We start from the raw sequence: 23,254 nt of genomic DNA, 5'->3' as shown, positions 1-23,254 counted from the left end.
CAGGCCAGCTGAGGCGATGCCCTGCGGTGTTCAGATGTCAGCTACCTCCATCTACCCACCTCCCAGAGCAGAGCAGGCCTTTCCAGTCCCTATAGTTTGGGCCATGGGAAAAAGGAAATAAGGTTAGCGGCACCACTGGTGGCTCAAAGAGAACCAGACGCTGGGTGTCAGCTGACTTGGCCTCTGGCTGGGTTCTGCCTCCACCTTGCTGTGTGACCTTGGCAAGTCACTTTCCCTCTCTGGGCCTCAGTTTCTGTCTGTAGAAGGAAACTAATAATCTCTGCCAGCTGGACTTCAACTCCACCTGATAGTTCTCTGCTGCGTGAACACATTCTGCTCTTCAAAGCCTGTGCCTCTGCCTGTGCTTTCCCCACTCCCTGGAATGCTGTTCCTCAGTATCTGCTGTCAAAATTCTGGTTTTTCCAACTTGTAGTTCTGGCACTACTCCTTCTGTGATTTTCCTCAAGACAGAATGTTCTGTTCCTTCCTCCAGTTTCTCTATGCTCTCGAGGGCAGGGACTGTAATGAATAGTAGAATGGTGGGTTCTGTCTACTGAGATGACCCATCGTGTGCCAGGTGCTGTGCTAATCATTCTGCTATCTCATTTAATCCTCACAACAAAGCATCATTATCCTCAGTTGACGGATGAGGAAACTGAGGTTCACAATAATGCCACTTGTCCTGGGTCCCAGAGCAGGTAGGACAACTTGCATCCTCTCTTTTCATCCCCAGCGTCTTGCAGAGGGCCTAGCGCGCAGGCATGTATCACTGAACACATGAACAGTGCCTAGATCAGCGGTCCCCAACATTTTTGGCACCAGGGACCGGTTTCATGGAAGACAATTTTTCCACGGACTTGGCAGGGTGGTGCGATGGTTCAGGTGGTAATGGCAGTGATGGTTCAGGAAGTAATGCGAGTGACGGGGAGCAGCAGATGAAGCTTCGTTCGCTCCCCCGCCCCTCACGTCCTGCTGTGTGGCCCGGTTCCTAACAGGCCACTGGCCTGGATCACATTAGTCAACTTCAAACTTACCTTCTGTGGCGTTGACAGGACTGAAGCACCCGTGCTCAGTAAAGTTAATTTTTATTACCATCATTTTCTGCCTATGTCACACTTACAATAAGAGCTGTCCAATTACAGGGTGGGGCACGCTGACAAGTTAAGTACTGAGTCACTGGAGTAAGCAAGCAGAAACTGGGTCACTCTTGCTATGCAGTACAGGAGGTCTGAGCATCAGCGGCCAAAGGATGACCTCTGCTACCCCAGTCCATGATTTGGGGATCCCAGGGGTTAACCTGTCTCCCCTACCGGCTTGGGGGATAGTGTGGGTAGAATTGAAACACATTCCCCTGCTACACGTGACCCAATCAATGCCCAGCCCCGCAGGCCCGGTACCCAAAGTCCATGCTGGTCCGTGGGTTTTGAATCTGAGTCTTTTACAAACTGTAAAGTACTTTTTTTTTTCTATTTCTGACTTGCCCTGTCTCACAAACCACTTCCCAACTGAAGTACCCATATGCCGAGCCTGAAGAATGTCCGCCTGGCACCGGGACCAGGGGTGCCTTTGGGCCGGAGCCTTGCCTGCCACCTCCCTTTTCCCTGCACTATTGTGCAAGACAGGAGGGCACACCTTCTGGGGCAGGTCGGATCAAGGCCAGGGAACTTCCTGAGGGCTGGCGGCGGCGGGCGGGGCTGGGGGCAGGGGAGCAGGGGCGGGAGGAGTGCGCCTAGGCGTCGCCTACCGGTCCCCTACGTCCTCCTCGGCGAGATTCTCTTCCCAAGCGGGTCGGGGAGGGGGTGACACTCAGGCTGGAGCCCCCCCAGACACTCCCGTTCTTTCCGATGCCCCCACCAGCCCCATCTCTTTCTTCGTTTTGATCACGGTCCGGTGCGCCTCCCTCTGCGTCTCTCCTCGGTCTCCCTTTCTCCGACCTTCTCTTTGTTTCCGTCTTGCGGGCGGTCCCGGCATCCCCGGCCCCCTGCCCCGCCCGCCAGCCAGCCCGCCAGCCCTCCAGCCCGCCAGCCTGCCAGCCACCGACGAGGGGGCGGGGCTCAGCTCCGGGGGCGTGGCCTGGCGGGGCGGGGCGGGCGCGGTAGGGCTGCTGGGCCACGGGCTGGGGCGCGAGGCGGAGGCGGTCCGCGGACTGACGCTGCTAGAGCCGAAGCGCGAGCCGGGCGAGGCCGCAGCCAGGGGCGGCAGGAGCGGCGGGAGCGGGGCTGGTCGGCTCCATGGCGCCAGTGGCGCCCGTCTGAGCAGCGCGGGCAGCGGCAGGCGGCGGCCGGATCGGGCCGCGGCTTTTACTCACCATGGGGGACGTGCTGTCCACGCACCTGGACGACGCCAGGCGCCAGCACATCGCAGGTGAGTCCCGCGCAGCGCGCGCAGGGGGTCCGGCGGGGAGCCCCCGGCCACGCCCCCATCCCGGCCAGCCTGCTGGGGTCTCGGGAGAGTCAGGCCCCGGGCAGGGCGGGAGTGGCTGGGGGACCAAGACTGTTGTCCAAGCTTGTTTCTTGTACGTCTCAGCGCCCCTTCCCGGCCCCTTCTGAGGCCGCCCTTCCCCCTCCCGGGGGGACTCGAACTCCCACCGACCCCTTGGAGCCGGGTCTCGTCGGATCCACCAACACACTACCGCAGTCGAACTATGGGAGGGGTCGCAGCCTCCCCTTAACCTTGGGTATCCCCGCCCGGAAGCGGTCCAGGCCCACTCGGCCAGCGTGTCCTGACCTTCCCTAGCTGTCCCAGTCCCCCACTCGCCCTGGCCCCAGCCCCAGTACACGTGGCCGAGGCTTCTAGGGGATTGGCCCATCAAGGCCTGAGACTGAGCCTGGGGAGTGGGCTTAGGATAGATGGGATACACAGGAGCGGTGGGTCAGAATCCCTGTCCTCGGACTCCGGCACAGCAGGGTGCTTCTGCTGCCAGCTTGTTTAGGGGGCTGGTCAGGGCCGGAGCCCAGCCTCCTCAGCCCCCTCCTTCAGCCGTCTCTGCACAGTGGCCACTTCTCAGAAGGGCAGCTGCGCCCTCCCCCCTCCCTGGGGAAGCCCAGGGACTGCAGCAGGGTCCTGGGTTCCTCCTCCCCAAAACTCAGAGAGTGGAGAGAGAGGGTGAGACCCTCTGGCTGCCTGGGAAACTCAGTTCTGCGTGAGGCTGCCTGGGTGGAACCCCAGCATCTGTTTCCCAGCCATGAGATCTTGGACAAGTCTCCTAATGTCCTGGCCCCTCACAGTTTTCTTCTCTTCGAAATGGGGTGAATGATTTCTTCCTTATTAATAGACTTAAGTGAGCTAATTCACATAGCTTGCTTAGCACAGCCTGGCATAGAGGAGACCCCAGTGCATGGGGTGCTGGTCCATGTAGGATGGAGGGGGAAGCCTATGGAAAGAGGAGGCCGTTCCTCTTGGTTGAATCTGCCTTTCTCTGTCTGGTGGACCCAGAGCACAGTGTCCGCCTACACTTATCATGATGTGTCCTGCAGTTCTCTAGAGTTTCAGAAGCTGAGTTCTGCCACTCAGACCCCTGGAGAACAGAAACCAGGGGTCCCTTAACGCCGGGTTCCCACCCCAGCTGGGCACAAAGGTTTGTCCTGTGACTGTGGTTCTGGGCTCACGACCTGAAATTCCCCTTTGTGCCAGGCCTGGGCCCGGGGCCAGTGGTGAGGGTGATGAAGAAATGAGTCAGACCCTCTCCAGCGTCAGACCAGCAGGGGGTTAAGTCCTGGAATACTTGCTTGTAGGACAGGCCTGGACTCTGGGAGGAGGAAGGCCTGGGCGGAGTCTTCCTGTCCCCTCCCTGTTGGTGGCAGCCTCCTGGGCCTCTGTAACAGTCCATCCATTCACGACCTCCTGTTGGGGCCCCTCACCCGGCCTGGTTGGGGTGTGCTGCGCCTTCTTTGGTGGGGTTTCTCCTCCCTCCACACCCAGCTCTGGCTCTCCCCCTCTTCCCACCTCCTGGGCTGAGAACTGCCACTTCACAGGAGAGGAGACTGAGGCCACAGAAGGTGAAGTGTCCTCTCCTGGACAGGGCTGGGTTTGTTTTGTGGATGCTAAGTTGGTGGAAGAGGGCTGTGCGCACTCAGAGCCTGCTGGCCTCTTTCTTCTCAACACTTCAGTGCTATTAATAACCCTCCTTAAATGCCTCAAATTCCTGGTCCAGACTCACCTGAGGGGGCTCCTGCAGTGCCGAGTGGGAGGGGAGGAAACCAGCGAGCCTCCAGCCCCCTCCCGCGGGAGGGAGCTGCCTTGGATATCTCTGCTGTGGGGAATGGGGGCGTGCTTTGCCCCCTCAGCGATCCTCGCATTGTCCTCGCCCCACCCACGGAGCAGCCAGTGCAGCGAGCACTTGCCCGCAGGACAATTAAAATTCCAGAGCCCTCCCGACCCCGGGACCCAGGGCCGCCCCACAGCGAAGTCAGCTGTGCTCTGAGCTCCGAGGCCTGTTCCTGGTTGGGTTCTGTGGCTCGGCCAGTGGCTTCCCGGGATTTGCACCCGCCTTGAGGAGGTGAGCAGGTGAGTGCCAGCCTGCAAGTCCTGGCAGGGGTCAGGCGCGCTCCTGCCACGGCGCTGCTTTGCCATCACGGCGTCTTTCATCCTGAGATTTCAAAGCTCCCGGCAAGCAGGGGCTTGTTCTCACACCAGCGGCCCCGTGGGGCTAGTGGCAGGATGATTCTCTTCCTTCTTTCATGAGGGAGTTTGTGTGGAGGAAGAACCCTGGCCTGGGAGCCAGGAGGCCTGCGTAACCTAAGGCAGCCGCTTACTTAACTCTCTTCAGTCTGTTTCTCACTGTGACTGAAAGGGTGTCTTCCCTGTGGGCCATAGTCCCTTCCAGCTCTGAGGGCCTAACCATCCCAAAGTTTCCCCACAAATCTCCTCAGATTTGAGCCCCTCAAGGTCCCAACACTGACTCCACAGCAAGTTAACTGGCATGACCTTGGGCCAGCATCTGAATCTCAAGTGTTCTTATCTGTAGAATGGGAATAATGAAACCTGGCCCAGTGCTTGGGGCATAGTAAGTACTTAGCAAACAACTGCCATTATTATTGAGATTGTTCTTTACTCTCTGTTCTTGAGAGTGACCAGGTGTTTGGAGTTTGAAGCAAGCAACTGTAGCTGTGGTTTAGGTCCTGTTTCTCTGAGGTTTGTCCAGTCCCTGGGGTCAGGGTTGATGCTGGTTTCTGGGATGCAAGAATCCACCTGGGTTTTTAGAAACCTTGATTACCTTCTGTGTTGGCATATGTGTGAGATGGCTGTGGGCTATCTGGAGTGGGTCCAGAGAGCAGTGAGGGGAGGACCCATATGACAAGGAAAGAACTAAGACGTGGAGAGGTGGGGGGTAGGGTTAGGCCAACTCACACCTTCTACCTGGCACAGAGGCCAGGACAAGAAGAAGAGTGGAAGCGCCCACTGGCTTCTATCAGTGCTGTAAGAGGGGTTCTTTGCATATGGTCTGAGCCACGTAAACCAGGATGGAGCAGGTGAGGGAGTGAGCTCACTGTTGCTCGAGGTATGCAAGTAGGGGCTGGGTGCCGTGCCCTTAGCAGGAAACCTGGCCCTGCTTGGTGTGGGTCAGGGGGATGGGGGCTCTGCCTCAAGGACGGACTTGAAAGACTCAATCATTGCTCCAGAAATTCTGTTGATCAAGATGAAATTGTGGGGGCCAAGGAACCGCCCCCCCCCTCCCCCCCCCGCACACACACATACACACAGTGCCCTTAAGGTTTATTACCCGAGAGCGCTAGCACAGAAGTTTGCCAGGGCCTGTGCTCCTCCCTTCTGCCGGCCTCACCTTTCCCCTTGCTAATTCTTTTTTTAAATACCAGCTTTATTGAAATGCAATTCACCTGCCAGCCAATTCACCCACTTAAAGTGTTACCATTCAATGGTTTTTTTGTATATTCACACAGTTGTGCAACCTTCCCCACAATCGATTTTAGAACATTACGTCACCCATCAGAGAAACTCTCCACCCATTAGTAGTCACCCCCCGCTTCCCCCTCAGTCCTTCCCAACTCTAGGCAACACTGCTAATGTCGTCTGATTGCAAAAGTAACACACACGCAAGCAATGTGGGAGTGGAAAATGAAAAAAGCAGAGCTCTTCCATCTTCCCTCCCTTCAATCCCACTGCCCAGAAGAAATCCCTCAAGATTGGTGTGTCACTGTTTCCAAACGCCCATCTGTGTACATATACATTTAACTCTGTTTATAAAAAGAGGTGCAATTATATGTTTCTGTGGTTTGACTTGTTTCACTCAGTATATTGTAGATACCCTTCCATGTCAGAACACGTGAGTCTGCCTTCTTCTGTGGGTGTTTCTTTCTGCGCGTGGCAAGGTTTATTTACCCAGACCCCTGTTAACCGACGTTGGGTTGTTTCCAGTGTTTTGCTAGTAATCACGGTGCTGCCTGAACCTCCTTGCACATATCCTGCACCAGGTTCCGGTGTCAGAGCGGCCTCAAAATGGAACTCCTGGGTCACGTTTTGATGTGTTGACACAGAGCCTCTGAAAAGGCTGTAAACATTTGACACTCCCTCCTGACAGCATGTGGTACTTCAGTACCAAGTATTATCACCCCTTTTGACAATCAGATATGAAAAAGGGGGTATCTTTTTAATTTATTGAACAGAATAATTAATATCTTTCCTCCAAGTTGATTTTAAAAAACTGCCTTTCCTCATTCGGGCAGTGGTTGAAGGTCCCAGGAGTTTAGGGGTGGAGGGTCTGCCTTTGGCCACCCCCCCACCCAGGTGCGTGGCTTCCTGGATGCAGCCGTGGGCTTTTCAGGGAGCCCAGGCTGGCCGGAAGCAGTGCTCCACCACCACCCCCTTCGCTGCTGCCCTTAGCCAAGGTCTGGGTCAGCCCCTGGGGGTAAAGCGTCTGGGGATTCTGCCCTGCTCTTGTGTCGTCTTACATAACGTGCTTTTGTTGGCGTTGACCCTGCCCTCCCCCTCCATCCAGCCTCCACTTGTCTGTTCCTTTCCCACTGCTGGGGCCTGAGCGCCGGCCTCGCCTGCTCAGAGCTGCCTCCCATCTCACCCCTCCATCCTTCCCACACACGCTGCCAAAGAGACCTTTCTAAACCCAAACTGGGCCATGGGCCTCCCTTCCTGCCACCTGAGGAGCGAGGGTTAGGAGTCACTCACCACCATCCTGCAATAACTTTATTCTTTCGTGGTATTTCCCTTCTGTGTTTTACACGTCGCTGAGGCCATGACTCAGTTTGTGCCTCGCTCCTTGCACTAAGCGATTCATAGTAAACACCGCTCCCAGGTCATCAGACCCTCCCTGGAAGCTACATCTGTTCCACCTGAGGCCGTCCATGCAGACATTTTTCTTAGCCTTTCCCCTAATGTAGGACGTTGCCATGCTCCACTGTGACCAAAGAGGTGGTTTTCAGGGGCAAACTGAGTCACTGTGTTTGTTTCCTTTCCCGCTCTCGTCAGCTTCCCTGCTGAAGACGGACTCATCCTCTTGCCCTATGCCCCCTCCCCACCCCCCAGCCTGCTTCCACCAACCTGGGCATTTCAAGGAAGGCCCGTCCTGGGAGGCCCGGACACCTCTGAGCATCTTTCTTTGGGAGCCTGCTCAAAGGAGCTGCCGGTGAGCTGGGGACACGGACTGATGCCCGTGGCGTCTGGGTGTGACCACGTAGGTCCTGCCGCTTCCCCAGCCTGCAGCCTGCAGGGAGTCCACTGATTTGTCTCCTGCCTGAGGATGGTAGTTGATGGACTGCACTGCTCCCGGCTCTGAACCTGTAAGATTAGCCATCGCTTAACGGAGCACTTACTCTGTGCCAAGCCTTCCTTTGTTTCTCTGCATCTGCACCCTCCGCCTCCCTCCCCAGCATTTTACAGGCCAGTGGTTAGGGGTGCGGGGGCCGAGCAGGTTAGTGGCAGGGGCCGAGTGGGAAGAGCGGCATGTGTCAGAGACTGGGTTGCACACATCTGTCCTCCCGTCTTTACTCGGCTGGACTCAAGTCTGCCTTTGGCCAGTCCTGCCCTCCTGCCGGCGCCCCGTCCTCCTCCGCAGGCAGAGCTCGTGACTCACTCCAGCCCCGGTCTCCTCGTAGCATCCTCCTGCGGTCGGTCACAGAAATTCCTGAGCTGCTTTTCCTTCCCCTGCCCCACCCCCACCGACTTCCCTCCCTGAGGAAGAAGGGTTTTCTGTCGAAGGTGCTGGGCAGAGTTTGAAGGAAACATGAAGGCAGATGCCTAAGTTTAAAACCCTCGAGGGTGGAGCAGAGCCATGCCCCTCTTCCGATAGAATCTTAGGGCCTGAGTCATGGAACACTGCAATCTTCTGATCTCCCAGATTTTAAAACTGGAAGAACAGGAAGTGCCCATCTCTCCAGGGCAGCTGGTTCCACCCCTGGGAACCATCTCGGTTTGGAGATGTGCTACCTCTGGCCCACAGAGGTGAAGGGACCAGCCTGGTGACACAGTGGATGGTAAGTTAGAAGGAAGCAGGGAGTCCAGAGGTCTGGGCGAGGCTGTGCGCTCAGACTGCTTGGGTGTGAGTCCGAGCTTTGCCACTCGACGGTGTTTGAGGACAGGTTGGCCACCCTCTCTGAGCCTCAGTGTCTTCCTTCCGTTAAAGAGGATGAGAGTGCTGGCTTCTCAGGGCGTAGAATCAGGAGTGACAGCCCCTGCGCGGTGCAGCACGGGGCTGGTGAGTGGTGAGAGCACAGCGCGTGGTAGCTCCAGGACACCACCTGGAGGGAGATGGGCCAGGTCTGTCCTGTAGCCTCAGGCACCCAGACCCCTGCCATGTGTTCCAGGAAGTTGGCATGCCCCAGGTTGAGGAGCACCAGCCTGTGGCCCTGGACATCTGCAGCGGTCAGCAGGCACCTGGAGGGTGGTGAGACGGGCTGTGGTCACACAGGAGAGTCAGTCAACGGCATTACCTACTCTGTGTCCGATGTTGGGCAGGGCCCAGGAATGAAGGGGCAAAAGACAGATAGGAACACACCCCCCCCTTGCCTGGCCACGTGTCCAGAACTATTTGCTTGATCTGGGTCTCGAGCCTGGTCCTGTTGACTTTTTGCTGTGTGACTCTGAACCAATGGCTATGCCTCTCCGTGCCTTTTCTTCCCATCTGTGACCCCCTAAGACCAGTATCTACTTATGGGAGTTCTCTGTCTCTGAAAACCTTTTCCTAGTGGTCTTAGGTACCTTCTAAAGGCAGGGCTGGGTGGGTTTGGATGTAAGAAGTTGAGGGAGAGGGTCGCCATCTGCATGCCTGTGAGAGCCCACAGGCATGTGATGAGCTCTTGCCCCAGACACACTTGGTCATCCTTTTATTCATTCAGTCAGTGGTTACTGAGCTCCTACTGTGTGCCAGGCACTGTGCTAGACACCAGGGACACACTGATACTCGAACTCTGACGCAGCCCCTGCCATGTGGCGCTGCCTGGCTGGCTGTCCCTCTTCAGGGTGAGGAGTGTTCTCGAGGTGGGGGGCGGGAGGGGGGATCTTCAGCAGGAAAGTGTGAGAGGGGAACTGGCCCAGTGGCTGAGGAGGGGGGATGGGGTGAAGAGGAGAGAGCCACATAGGCTGGCCCTAGAGAAGAGGGGACTTCGTCCTGAGTGTCCTGGGGAGGCCTAGGAGGGTGGGTGAGAGGGGAGCCCCGTGGTGAGAGGGGCCCAAACCAGTGCGGATGGGGTACAGTCAGGGGACGTGTGTGTGTGTGTGTGTGTGTGTGTAGGGGTGATGGAGCAACCAGGCCTTGGTGATGGTGATGTGTGAGGTTGGGAAGATCTGGTGCCTGTTCTTGGCCCTGCAGGATTGATGGACCCCCCATAGGCTGTTTTATTGAGGTAGCCAGGGGTCCTAGCTCCCCCTGCTCCCATTCCTTTGATGACTCACTCCCTACCACAGCAGCTCTTGGTATGAGGACCTTTGCTTCCAGGGGCAGAGTGGAAAGAGGGCGGGCCTGGATTCTGGGGACCCGGCTTCGAGATCTTGTCTCAACTGCCCCTTCCCCTGGCCTCGGGTTCCTCATCTGTAAAGTGGGCCTAAGGTAGCCCAGATGTGCTCGGTTATTGTGAGGGATCAGCGAGATGATGTGGGAAGTGCTGGCTCCTGTGATGACCAGTCATTACTGTTGCACATCACCCTTGATAGGACACTGGCCGAGGGAGTCCTTCCTCTCAGGGGAACGAAAGTGCAGGGCATGGGCCAGGGTGCAGGGCCCACCTGCAGGGCCAGGGACTCCAGTGGGTAACCAGGCACCCAGGAGGGGCAGAGGAAAAATGAATTGTGGTTTGGAAACTGCGAACCCCACTTTCCCACCCACACATCTGTGGCCAAGCCAGCCGCAGCTGCTGTCCTTCCTCCCCACGCCTGACAGAGCTGTTTGTGTCCAGCCAAGTTTGTGAAGCCAGAATCTTCTAGAAGAGGAGTCCCTTGGGCAGGAAGCTACTCACCCTCTTGTGCTTTATTTACCTGCCTCTAATCCTTCCCACCTGCCGGGAGCCATTTATGGGTGCAGCCTGGGAGGCAAGAGTCTCAGGGCTGGTGCCAGGCGACCTCTGGCAAGCCCTTCTTCCTCTCTGGCCCTGTTTTGCCAATCTGTGCAATGGGGCACTAACACAATCTCTAGTACCCTCCTGGCTCTGACCTCTTGGGAGCCTGTAGGCTTTGGGCTGTGTTGAAAGCACAGAGCAGGTGCCCAGCAATTATTTATTTTGTGGTACGCGGGCCTCTCACTGCTGTGGCCTCTCCCGTTGTGGAGCACAGGCTCCGGATGCGCAGGCTCAGCAGCCATGGCTCATGGGCCCAGCCGCTCCGCGGCATGTGGGATCTTCCCGGACCGGGGCACGAACCCGTGTCCCCTGCATCGGCAGGCGGACTCTCAATCACTGCACCACCAGGGAAGCCCCAGCAATTATTTATTGTGTGATGCCATCTTGTTGTGGAGGGAAAGAGCCCACTCTGAAAACTGTCTTGTGCTGGGCCTGAGCTGGGTGGTGGGGATGAAGCAGTGACGCGAGCCCTGATCTCACGGGACTCATGCCATCCAAGACGCTTCCATGAAGCTGAACGCAATGTGGTTTGTGTTACAAAGACAGTGGATCTTTATGTTTTCTGAAGTGCACATTGGTTTTAAATCTGGTCAGCCCAACTCAAGGGGCAGCATGTCTGGCCTTGACCAGGAGGCAACTGGCTTCTGCCTGCAAAGGCCCCGTGGCCTTGGGCAAGTTACTCTCCGCCTTCAGTAAAACGGGAAGGTGATCCCTGCCTCTGGGGCATGTGAAGATTCTGGGAGGCAGTTGCTCCTGGCACATGGAACCCGCTGGGTAAGTGGCAGTTCCATTTAGCTGAGTCCTTGGGGGAGCAGTGAGTCCTTGGGGGAGTCCTTGGGGGAGCAGTGTCATTTGCCCACCAGGGATTTTAGGAGCGATGGGACCTCCAGAGGGGAGTGGGCTGACAATTGCAGTTCTGTTACTGTTTTTGTTTTTTGTTTGTTTTTTTGGAAGTGTTCGCTGGAGAGGAGTGGGAAGGGGAGAAAAGAGAACAGGGCTGAAGCTTTGGGGAGTCTGGGCCCCGCTGGGCTGCGGAGCTGCGGTTAGCATGGAAGGTTCGCTCGCGGCCTGGCCTGCTCAGGCCGCAGATCCCCCTTGCCCTGAGTTTGGAGCTCGCTGATGGGCCGTGGCTGCTTTCCTTTTCTGGCCCAGACCTCCCTGCTCGCCAGGAAGGACCCTTCGCAGTCATCTGACCAATCCCCTCCTCCATTTCATAAGTGAGTAAACTGAGGCCCAGAAAGAGGAAAGGACATTCCCAGGGTCTCAGAGGCTGCAGACCTGGGACGGGAACCCGGGGCCCTTTCCATTCCTGGACACCCCAGACAGCGAAGCCTGGTCAGGAAGGAGGGATGGGCCCGGGTGGGGCTGTGAAGGTTATAATTTTGAAAACTGAGTAAACAAACAAGCCCTCTTATGAGAGAAGCGGCCCTGTGCCGGCCTCACAGGCAGGCCTGTGTCTGAGGAGACAGCCCAGGCCTGTCCACATGCAGACAGCGAGGTGTTGTGGAGGATTAAAAAAAAAGCGAAGCGACCTTCCCCTCCACCCCCACTGCCATATTTCAGGCTGCCAGGAAAAGGAGCGGGGAGAGGCCTGATCCCCCAGGACGACCACTGCTCAGCCCGGCCGAGGGCAGCCCTCCGGGCTCTGCTCAGCACAGTCACGGCTCACTGTGGGGCTTTGGGCAGGGGGCTTCCCCTCTCTGAACCTCAGTTCCCCCGTCTCGAAAATGGGGGCGATTCCATCTCTCAAGGAGGGTGGCCGGGGGGCACGGGGTGGGACACGATTTGGGCTGAGTGGCTGAGCACAACGAGCCCTTTCTCTCACGCTGACCTGAGTCTTTGTGGCCAGAGGTGAGGCCCCTTTCTCGGGGCAGAAGTGTTACTTTCTCAGGCCTGCCTGCTCCTGGGAGACAAACCTCCACTCCGAGTCGGGCTGTAGCAGGCCACCCAGCTCAGCTTTCCCGTTTTCCTGTTGAAATTGTGGCAGAATCTGAGAGGAGGTGCTTCTGGGGCCTGCCCTGCAGGCTGGGGGCCGGGCCGCAGTCAGGCCTGGAGCCCCCCAGGGTGGGGCTCAGCAGACTTCCTGTGTGATTAGGGGCAGAGCCCCGCGACTCCCCTCCCCTCTTCCCGAGTGCCCCTTGTGGCTTCAGAGAGTCCAGCGCCGTGGCGGGGAGCTCGGCCTAGCCTCCACGCTGGGCCTCATTTTCCACCGGGGTTCAGTGAAAGATTTGGGCGAGAGCCTCTTGGGGGTCCTCTGGGCCAAGTTCTAGGCCCCGAGAGGCCTTGCAGGACCCACGGACTAAGCCTGCAGCCAGGAGTGCTGTTCCCTGGACCCACTCGTGGCAGGCTGGGTTGGGGCCTCCTCCAGGTGCCTCATGTGGCTGTGGTCCTAGGTTCTTGTCCGTGATATGAGCAGTACGAGGCAGACAGTGTGGCCTCGAGGGACAGAGCTGGCTCCACTGGCTACTAGCCAGGTGCCCCAGGACAGTTACTGTGGTTCTTGAGGCCTTGGTTTCACCAGCTGTAAAATGGGTATGATAACAATACTACTTCCCTCATTACATGGGATGTGCTTTTAATGTAAAGGTTAAATCGCATTATGTGCGTTTATCAGTTACATTTATGCACATTTAACACAGTGCCGGGCATAGTAAATGCTCAATAATCAATAGCTATAATTAAAATTTGTTACTTTAAATTAATTCCTTAGCAGTGAATGAATGAGTAAATGTCCTGCAAGGTTTCCATCTCGCAGCACAGGGACCTGAAGCTATTTGGATGCAGGGTCTGGTGGGTGCAGAGAGGGCGCTGGGGGGTATGGAGGGGTGGGGCAGACGTGGGCAGAGGCACGGCCCTGGCTGGTTCTGACTTCCCCTCTGCCCGTCTGGAAGGAGTGTTTGCCCCCCACCTTGGTCTGAGACCACAGGCCTGGCGTGCGTGCAGCCGCGCACACGCAGCTTCCTCTCTCCTGGCGTGTATTCCTCTCAGTCTGACTCACTGGCTTTGAGTCTTTTGTTCTTGTCCTTGAGCCCCAAGGGTGAGGCTGGGAGAGGCAGGGCCCAGGGACTTGATCTTGGGTGGGCTGACCCTCCCCCTGGCTCCCGACCTCTCTGGGCGCTGGGCCTCTGGGACTAAGCCCTGGTGTGACAGGCTGGGGATGGGACACCTGGGTCCTGGCACCCCGACTGACTCCCTGTGCATCCGGCGCAGGGGCACACCTTGACTGAGCGCCCACTGTGAGCGTGGCACCCAAACCAAGCTGGCCCAGGCCCTGCCCATGTAGAGCTCAAGGTTTGGCTGGAGGGATGCGCTGAACAAGTGGTTCCGGCCAACCATTAATTAACTAATTATCAGAGGGCACATCGTGATGAAATGACCTCGCTCCGAGAGAGCTCGCCCATGTGGGCCCTGCACCAGGCCCGGGAGGAGCTCGGCCGCCCGATCTCTCAGCGATGCCTGTTATTTGCCCTCCTGTCGCATGAGGAAACGGGCTCCTGGTGGCCCAGGGACTCTCCCAGAGTCCTCCAAGTGGCCCAAGTCCCTTCCCCTCTTGGTGTCTCAGTTCCTGGTCAGGAAAACGGGTCCGTCCAGGAGGGGTGCTGTGACAGGCCAGGGTCCTGTTGCTGGGCCCTCCCAGGGCTTGGGATGTCATCTGGCTTTTAGGACAGTGACCACCAGCCTTGGGGACTGCATAGCCATTGAAAGTGAAGATGTGCTGTACGTCGGCAAGTATGTATGTCTGTGCAGGTGTAGAAAAAATATAGAAGGAAATGGATCAACATGTCAGTAGAGATTTTGCCGGGGGGTGGGTGGATGGATGGGACTCGGGGGGTTCACACCGGGAAGTGGGGGATTGCTTCTCCAGCGTGGAGTCTCTCTGCGCCAGGCAGTGCAGGTGGGCGTGGTGGGAACAGTGGGGCGAGAGGAGCGTGCTGTTCTCATCCAGCTGGGCGGGTCTGTGACCCACCAGTCCTCCAGCCCTTAGACACCCCACTCACTGCTCCGGCCAGGACGTGGCCCAGGCCCCCGTGTGATGCGCAGGCCCGCTGGGTGCTTAGAGCTGGACGTCGGCTGCTGAAGGTGTGTGAGGCGGAAGGCTGGGCTCGGGGCCCCCTTTCTGCAGTGCTCAGGGCTCCCCCTCTGCCTTGTGGCCTCAGCTCTCTGTGTCTCTGTTTCCCCACGTGTAAAGTGGGGACGGCGCAACTGCCTCGCAGTGTTGTGAGCTTCATGACGGAAGCCATGCCTGGCGCCTGGCACGAAGTGAACCCTCAGAGCTGAGAGTTTCTGCCCTTGGGGTCCGGCGCCCCCGCCAAGGTCAGGGCTTCCCTCCCAGAGGAGCCCTGGCAGGCTGGACTCGAGCGACAGGATGCTATTAAGTCAGGTCTTGGTAGTGAGCTCTGACCTCCCCCTCAGACCCACAATGGCTCCCACCTGCCAGCATCCAACAAAGGTCGCCTCCTCAGGCCCTGGAGGCTGCACCTTTCAACTCTGAGCTTCCTCAGAGCCCCCCCTCTCATGGTTGTTGTCATTACACAAGCAATATCTAATACCAAAGAAAAACTAGAAAGTAAAGAGAAGTAACAGGAAGAAGATGAAAATCGGCAGCGGGCTGTGGGCATCTGCATCCTGGTCGTCCCCCTGAAGCATGTAGAATGGCTGCAGAATATTCCATCATGGCCGCAGTAGCCTGCCTTTTAACTTGCTCAGCCCAACGCCTATCGCTGGGCACTTGGGTTGTCTCTGTTTTTCGTTGTTGCAGGCAGTGCTCGGTTGGACAGCCTTAATCACTTCCATGGGATTAATCCATCGATCCCAGCATTGTTTGAGAGCCTGCTCAGTGCCAGGTTGTGTGTGGGGCTGGGGGTGCCGGATGGGGAGGCAACCATGGTCCTCATCCTCCCAAGGACCCCTTTCTGGGAGGAAGGACCCAGCATGGAACATCCGCCGAGGTGGGGAGCGAGGGCGTCTCTGGGAGCCAAGGGAGCGGCAGTGACCCAGACTTGGAGGGTCAGGGAAGGCTTGTTGGGGAAGGGGATGTCTAGGTGAGACCCAAGGCATGAAGAAAGAAGAGCCATAGGTAGAGGGGCAGCTCTGCAGAGCCCCAGAGCCGAGAGAGCGCAGGTATCTGGGGGAACCAGAATTGCCCAGAAATTGGTTTTGCCGTGGTACTTGCTGGCCATGGCCGCAGTGCCCCTCGTGTGCAACTACCCTTTGGTGGTTGTTTTTCAAAGTGCTGGTACATCTGTCCCCCACCCCGCCGTGGGGCTGGGATCTTCCTCTAATGGGGGACACAGAAGCAGGGTGACCTGCCGGCCCCAGGTGAGAGTCCCGCAGACACACCTGCCTCCGTCCCTTCACCTCACCCCAGGCTCAAGTGCAGGCCCGGCTCAGCTCCAGTTTCCCAGGCCCTTTGCAGGTGCTGTATCATTTGACAGAATCTGCCAGAAGAGGAAACTGAGGATCCGAGCTTAGGTGACAGCTCGGTTTGCCTGACGGGGTAGTGACCTTTTCTGCTGCTGAGGTGTGACCTTGGGCTGGCCTGGCCGGCTCCAGGTGTGAGGCCCCACCTGTATAGGAAGCGCTCTACTGGGATTGGAGAGCCCCTGGCAAACACTGCCTCAGGCTGGGAAGGGTCTGTCCCCAGGCCTGAGCTGGCTTTTCTGGAAAACCCCAGCCTTTTCCTGTGTCGTAAGATGCCTGGGAGACCGAGTCGAGGGCTCTGGTGTAATCTCACAGCCAGGGACAGGTTTTATGTTCTCGTGCTGTGCTTGGTGCTGGGGATAGGTCATGAGTGAGACAGACGGGGTCCCTGTCCTCGTGGGGGAAACAGACACCAGTTAATTGTGAAAGCAAAGTTATGCTGATGACTAACGGGGTTCTGCCCTGAATGGGGGTGTGTGGCTGTCAGGGACAGTCACAGTCTGAGGAAGGGCTTGAGGGTCCAGCCCAATGGAGTCCAGCCCCTTCACTGGACAGACGTGCTGGAGAGCCTGAGAGAGTGAGGAACTTGCCCAGGGTCACCCAGTCACGGTCAGGTGCCCGGACTCAGGCCCCAGGGCTTTTTTTTTTTTTTAAATCTTTTGGCCGCACCACGTGGCATGTGGGATCTTAGTTCCCCAACCAGGGATTGAACCCATTCCCCCTGCGTTGGCAGCGCAGTGCCTTAACCACTGGACCGCCAGGGAAATCCCAGGCCCCAGCACTCTTAACCCTGCATCACCGCCTGGAAATCTGGGCTTGGAATCTGTTACCACTGCCAGGGGAGACGGTGAGCCCGTCCCCACTCGCCCTCAACTGACCCCCGGAGAAGCAGACACAGAACGTGGGCCTGTTGGCCGAGAGCAGAGTTTCCCATGATGCACAGGTGGGGGGCATGCAGGCACCTGGAACAAGGAATGTGAAGCTGGCAGGGCCTCCCAGGGGATTTGCCCTTGTACCCTCCCTTCTGGGCCTGCTGGAGCCCGAGGAGACACGCAGCTGGTGACCCCGGGGTGGGGCAGGGCCTGTGTCCTTTGCTGGCTCAGGAGGGCAGCCCGCTGGAGTCTTGTTATTTGGATAAACTTTCCATCTTCTATCTGCATGAAGCCTCTCCGTGCCGAGGGTCCCTGGCATTCCAGCCTGGGATTGGGTTTCCTTTTGGCCCAGCAGCGAGCACATGAGTGAATTTTCATCGTGGCTCATCTTCCTTCTCCCTCCCTTCCTGGGCTGGTCTCCTTCTGCTGCTCCCTCCCTGCCTTGAGCCCTCTCCCTGCTCCCACCCCACTTCCCTCTGGACCCAGGGAGCCAGGTGTGTGTGTGTGTGTGTGTGTGTGTGTGTGTGAGAGAGAAAGAGAAAGAGAGAGGGAGGGAGGGAGGGAGGGAGGGATAGAGCGATAGATAGGAAGATAGATAGATAGATGGGCAGGGGGATGGACGGGGGAGGCAGCAGCTTGGGAAGGAGGCTGACTTGGACTTAGTGAAAAGGATGGTGTCAGAGGACATTCGGCTAATGAAATGTGCGGGATTTGTGTGTCTGTGTTTAGCCTTTTTTCTTTTTTTTTTATATTTATTTATTTTATTTTATTTATTTTTGGCTACGTTGGGTCTTTGTTGTGGAGCACAGGCTTTCTCTAGTTGGGTGAGCCCCCGCTGGGCTTCTCGTTGTGGTGGCTTCTCCCGCTGTGGAGCACGGGCTCTAGGTGCTCCGGCTCAGTAGTTGTGGCGCACGGGCTTATTTGCTCCGCGGCATGTGGGATCTTCCCAGGCAAGGGCTCGAACCTATGTCCCCTGCATGGGCAGGCAGATTCCTAGCCGCTGCGCCACCAGGGGGGCCCCCAGCCTTTTTTCCATTAGGCTTTGGCCAGAGTAACTGGCACTAGTGATTGATTCTTATTAGAATGGCAGCTGACGTTATCAGGCGCTTACCGACAGTCAGGCAGAGCGCCAGACACTCCTCACATGTTCTCTTATTTGGTCCTCACAACAACTCTTTGAGCTGTATGCTATTTTTACCCCCATTTTATGTATAAAGAAATTGAGGCTTGGGAAGTTCATGGTCAGTAGCAGAGCTGGGTCTGTCTGTGTTTTATCTTTTTTTTTTTTTTTGGCCCAGCCTCGTGGCATGCGGGATCTTGGTTCCCCGACCAGGGATCAAACCTGTGCCCCCTGCAGTGGAAGTGTGGAGTCTCCCATCACTGGACCTCCAGGGAAGTCCCTGTCTGTTTGTGTTGTTACTGCTAACCTCTCTCCTGGGACAGAATCTTCTCCATAGCCTCCTTGCCAATTGGCCATCCAGCTTCTGCTTGTTTACCTCCAGTGACAGGGAGCTCCCTACTCTATAGGGGCCACCTGTCCCACCACTGGGCACCTGAGATGGAAAGCCCCTTCTGGAGTCCTGTCTGCCGTGGGTGGGTCACTCGAGAACAGGCTCCATTTCGGCCGGAGTCTGGCTATGGCTGGCTTTCCACGGCATCTCTTTTCCTGAGAATTATCCAACTCTTTTGTTTTGGGAGTTGAGCTAGCTCCTCCCTTTTTCCCCTTAACAGTCCTTACCTGGTACTCAGCCCTTTACAGCATCATTCGTCACATACTGAGCAAGCCTGAGCAAACTTGATGTTGAAACCATAGAGGTATTTTCATTAGCATTGATCTGGACATCTTAGTCAATTCAATAAGACAAGAAAAAAAAGAGAGAGATATAAACACAAGATACCAGGAAAGCAAGACACTGTGGTCCCGCCCTGGTGGAGTTCAAAGCACTTTCCCATCTAGCCTCGCCCTTGGCCTTGTCCACCCTGTGAGGCTACCTGTGGGAAGTGCAGGTTCAGAGAGACAAGGAGTTTGCCCAGCTGCAGGGCCGTGGAGCGGAGGGAGCTGTGGTCCACCGAGGTCTGGTGGCTTATGGTTTGTTGGGTGTTTGCCTTCTGAATCTTCGTTGATGTTTCTCCGTCCACTTCTCCTTTCTGAATAGTTAACCTCTGAGGGACAAGGGCCCAGGAAGACCGGACCCCAAGCGTGTTGCCTTCCCGTCCTCTGCATGGCCTGCAGAGCGACCGGGTAGCTGCTGCTCTGATTCCGCTTTTCTGGTGCCCATTTCATGGCACGAAACACACCACAGAAAATTGCCAGTAGCACGGGTGGACACACTGTGGGACCCCTGAGCTTGTGAAAGACCCCACTGCCCACCTGGCAACTCATCCCCCGGCCACCGACACTCGGGCAGGTGGAACTGCTTTCAGTTACTCAGGCATCATCATTGATGATACAAGCCCCCATCTGCTCGGGCTCTGTGGCTTTACTCGTTTCATTGAATCCTTATGACACCCCGATGCGGTGGGGCGGGTACCACTGTTACTCCCATTTTTACGGCCCAGGAAACTGAAGTTCAGAGAGAATTAAGCCACATGTCCAGAGTCCTACGGTCAGTGAGCAGTGGGGTTAGTATTTGAACTGAGATCAAATTCTAGAACCTTGACACTACACTGTTCTGTGGAAGTGCCCTTCTCGACACAGGAAGGTACTCAGATGTTTGTGGAACAGATGAATATTTTCTCGCCTGTCTGAATCTGTGCATTTCCTGTGTCTTCTGCTTGGCATGCTCTCCCTGCCCAAACCTCCTCCTTCACCTTGCCAGCACCCCTTCATGTCTCGGGTGCCGCCTCCTTCTGGAAGCCTTCCCCGACGCTGCAGGCGGGGTTAGCTGCCCCTCCTCTGGGTTCTTCTGCTGCTCCCAGCCCCATTGTAGGTTTTGTTGACAGTCTGTCTCCCTCATTAGACAACAGGGAGTGGGTTTGTCTAACTCACTCCTGAATGCCCAGTGCCCCGTGGTTGATGAATGAATGAATGAATGAGGGCAACACGAAACCTTTCTCGGCCAGCGCGGTGGAGCCCCGGAGACCCTCGCTTGTCCTTGGTGCTGCCCCCAGCTCCCATTTTGGTTGATCCTGAGCTGACTGACGTGGATTTCAGGCTGTCCCCAGCGCCCTACCTCTTGGTGGCTGGTGGGAGGGGCTGGGTGGTGATGCTGGCTGTCAGGCTGGTCGTGGAGGAGGGGCTCAGGCAGCGAGTAGTTCTGCCTGGGATCTCAGGGTCTACCTCTAGTCTGGGTGCTACGGGGAAAGTTGGTGGTGGGTTCTCAAACAGGGGTCCGGGCCTGTGGTGGGCACCCGCCAGCGTGAGGGTGCCGTGGCAGAGTGCCCTAGGCGCCCGGTCCAGCCTCAGCGCTCTGCACTGTGGGCGGAGAGCAGGCGTGTGTTGAGGGGCACCACGGCCTGGGGGCAGTTTTGACAGATGGCCAGGCCCCAGGCTAAGAGGACTCGATCTCCAGTGGGCGTGGCAAGGAAGAAAAGAAGAGCACCACGCAGGTGAGGGTTGTTGCTGAGAAGTCAGTAGGCACGGGGGCTGGGTGTGAGCGGGATGGAGGTTGGTGTTTACAAAATCACCGTCACAGGTCAGCCGCCTCTGTGCCCGGCGTGAGGGAGAAGCTGGTTATCCCCAGTGCACGGAGGAGAATACGGAGTGAGGCACCGGACCACGGAGCTGGGGTTTGTCCTGTGTCTGTCTGGCTCCCAAGCCAGGGCTCTCTGGGGCAGGAGGACGGGCGAAGTGGAGCGGGTGAGCAGTCTAAGGAGGCTGGTCCTTCCTTTCCATCCTGCATGGCTCTGTTGGCCTGGGGTGTGGCCTTGGCCGTGGAAGGGCCTGGTGCAGGACGCCAGCCTCTGGAGACCAATGAGAGTGGAAGTGGCGCAGGGCAGGTGTGGGTGGGCCGGTCCCCCTGCAGGGGGGCCTTGGCACCCCTTCTCCACCTGCCCCAGCTTGGGTCTGTGTTCCCAGAGAGCAGGCACTCCTGGGTCTGGGCTCCCAGAACAAGCCACCAACTGTCGGGTGCCCACAGCCGACACTGGGCTCTGCCAGGCGGGGAGGGAGGGGCTGGAGGGGATGAGAGGGTCTTTGTTTCCTTCTGTTTGTGTCAAGATGGGAATCGACTTCCTCCCACTAAGGCGGCCTCCTCGAGGTGTAAGGGAAGGGCAGCCCCTGGCGGGTGCGGGTCTGCGGTCTGCCTTTGGAGGGTGGGGCATTTCCCTGGGCCTCCACTTTGCCCCCCTTTCCATCCCCCTCCTTCCTCTGAGCATGCTCTCCCACCAGACCTGGGTCGCTGAGCCGTGGTTAAATATTTGCTAACCGAGAAGAGCTTTAAAGGCAGCTTTGTAAGGGATCCTGGCCGGCCCCTCCTGGTCCCACTGCCTTGCCCCAAAGCTGCCTTCGTGCTGGGAGACCCGGCTAGCCTCTACCCTGCTCAGCCTCCCTCCCAGGCCTCCGGGGCCGCCATTTTGGCATCCGAAACTGGGTGACCTTCCACCGCGGGTGGTTTATTCAGCACTCGTTTGTCGAGCACCCGTCTGGGCCAGACGTGAGCCTGGCGCTGGGTCTCTGTGTCACCACCGCCCCCCTGCCCCCCACAGACGGTCACGGTGGTTGCAAAAACCACCAAGGCTGTGGTGGTGGAGACTTCGGGGCACTGGACCTGTCCTGGCGGGGGTGGTCCTGAGGAGGTGACGTCCAAGCCGGGGGGAGGAGATGGCCAGGCGGAGAGGGTGGGCTCAGGGAGAGGGTTCCAGGCCAGAAACCCCAAGACCAGAGGCAGTTTTTCTCACTGGGTGCTGAAGCCCCAGACTCCTCTCCCCAGGCTGCTCTCAGGAGGAGCTGGGCCACTGACAAGGCTGGGGGGCCCTGGCTGCCTCTTCCCCACTCCCCCAGCCTTGGTTTCCCCATCTGTCCAATGGAGAGCTTGGACTTGATCTCAGAGGGCCCTTCCCAGGTCCGGTGGCCTGTTTTCAGCGTATGTGCCTGGCCCGTTAATGAGGGAACGCGCTAGGGCAGGGGTTCCGCAGGTGCTGAAGGTTAAGATCACAGCCACGAACCTTCACAAGGCTCACGTGGCCCTTCGTTAGCAGCAAAACCAACATCTCCTGAGGGCGCTTTGACTGTTAACGACAGAAGCTAACATCTCCCGAGGACCCCTAGTCACTGAGTGAGGAGGGAGGGGGAAACTATCACCTTATGCCCGTTTTACAGACGAGGAAACTAAGGCCCAGAGAGGCCACTCTGAGCTCCGGGCTTGCTTCTTGCCTCGAGCTTGGCCCCAGAACACACCTGCCTCTGTGAGAAACCCACTCTCCTCTCCCAAGGCTGGTGCCGCGCTGAGCTCCTGGGATACAGACGTGACCGAGATGCCACCCTGACCTGGGGAGCTACCAGGCGAGTGGGGAAATGTTGCCAGAGAGTCAACAGGGACTCCTGACTTGCACAGTTCTAGGTACTGGGGTAGGGTGGTGAACAGAGGCTGGCTCGGCTTCACGTCCCGGTTTTGCTCTTGCCTGTGTGATGTTGGGGAAATCACGTTTCTGAGCCTCCGTTTCCTCATCTATAAATGGGTTTAACAATAAATCTGGGTGAGGGTTGAATGAAATAATGTTGACGATAATTGCTAACGTAGATGGGAGCTGCCTTTGTGGCTGGCATTGGGCTAAATGTTACATGCATTAGCTCATGCCCCACTTATTATTATAATTACCTGCAAATGGGAAACTGCAAAGCATTGTGATGGAGGAGATGATGTCTGAGTAGGGCCCTGGAGTGTGGCTAAGAGTCTGACCTGTGGAAAAGAGGGGGAAGGGAGCTTCAGGCAGAGGGCACAGCACAAGTGAAAGCGTGGAGGTGGGAAGGTGGGACATTGGGGAGGGAGGGAGGACTGCGATCCTGAAACTGATTTGGCGCCATGTGTGCGGGCGGCCGTGTGCCAGGCCCCGTGGCGGGTGCTGAGAATGCGGCGATGGAGGAGCCCTGGTCTCCGGGGTCCGGCGAGAGCCTTGACAGAGTGCTTCGCGTGAGTGTCTCCGGTACGTTTCCACCGCCGGAGAGCCTGGGTTCGAGTCCCAGCTTGGATTTGGGGTTCTCCACTTGACAGCTGGCTGGCCTTGGACAAGCCACTGGGCCTTGCAGCCTCTGTGTCCTCAGTGGGGGTGATACCTGTACCCACCTTCTAGGGCTGTTGCCGGGGCTCAGAGTGTGGCAGATCCCCCTGCGGGGTGCTGGGCGCCAGCAGCCGGCATTGTGCTTCACCAGCTGTGTGAGGCCGGGTGGGCTCCTCGGCTGCCCCGTGCTTCCGTGTCCCGCTCTGTCCTCGGGGGTGATGAGGACCCTCCTTCTCGGGGCTGTCTTGATGTCCCACGTGAAGCACGGAGCCGGCGCACTGT

The 23,254-nt window shown here is 57.6% G+C and overlaps 1 protein-coding gene across 1 annotated transcript in view; it reads left to right on the top strand.

Moving 5' to 3' along the window:
• The first annotated feature begins 2,097 nt into the window (after positions 1-2,097).
• The window catches only part of NIBAN2 (niban apoptosis regulator 2), a 53,285-nt gene continuing 32,128 nt past the window's right edge, over positions 2,098-23,254 (top strand). Inside the window, exon 1 of the mRNA XM_079926715.1 lies at positions 2,098-2,364. Coding sequence (XP_079782841.1) covers positions 2,310-2,364 — 55 coding nt within the window. The 5' untranslated portion in view covers positions 2,098-2,309. The remainder of the gene's footprint in view (positions 2,365-23,254) is intronic.

This window comes from Stenella coeruleoalba, assembly GCF_951394435.1.
Source record: "Stenella coeruleoalba genome assembly, chromosome: 7".
NCBI lineage: Eukaryota > Metazoa > Chordata > Mammalia > Artiodactyla > Delphinidae > Stenella > Stenella coeruleoalba.
This window is presented reverse-complemented; position numbering and strand designations above follow the sequence as displayed.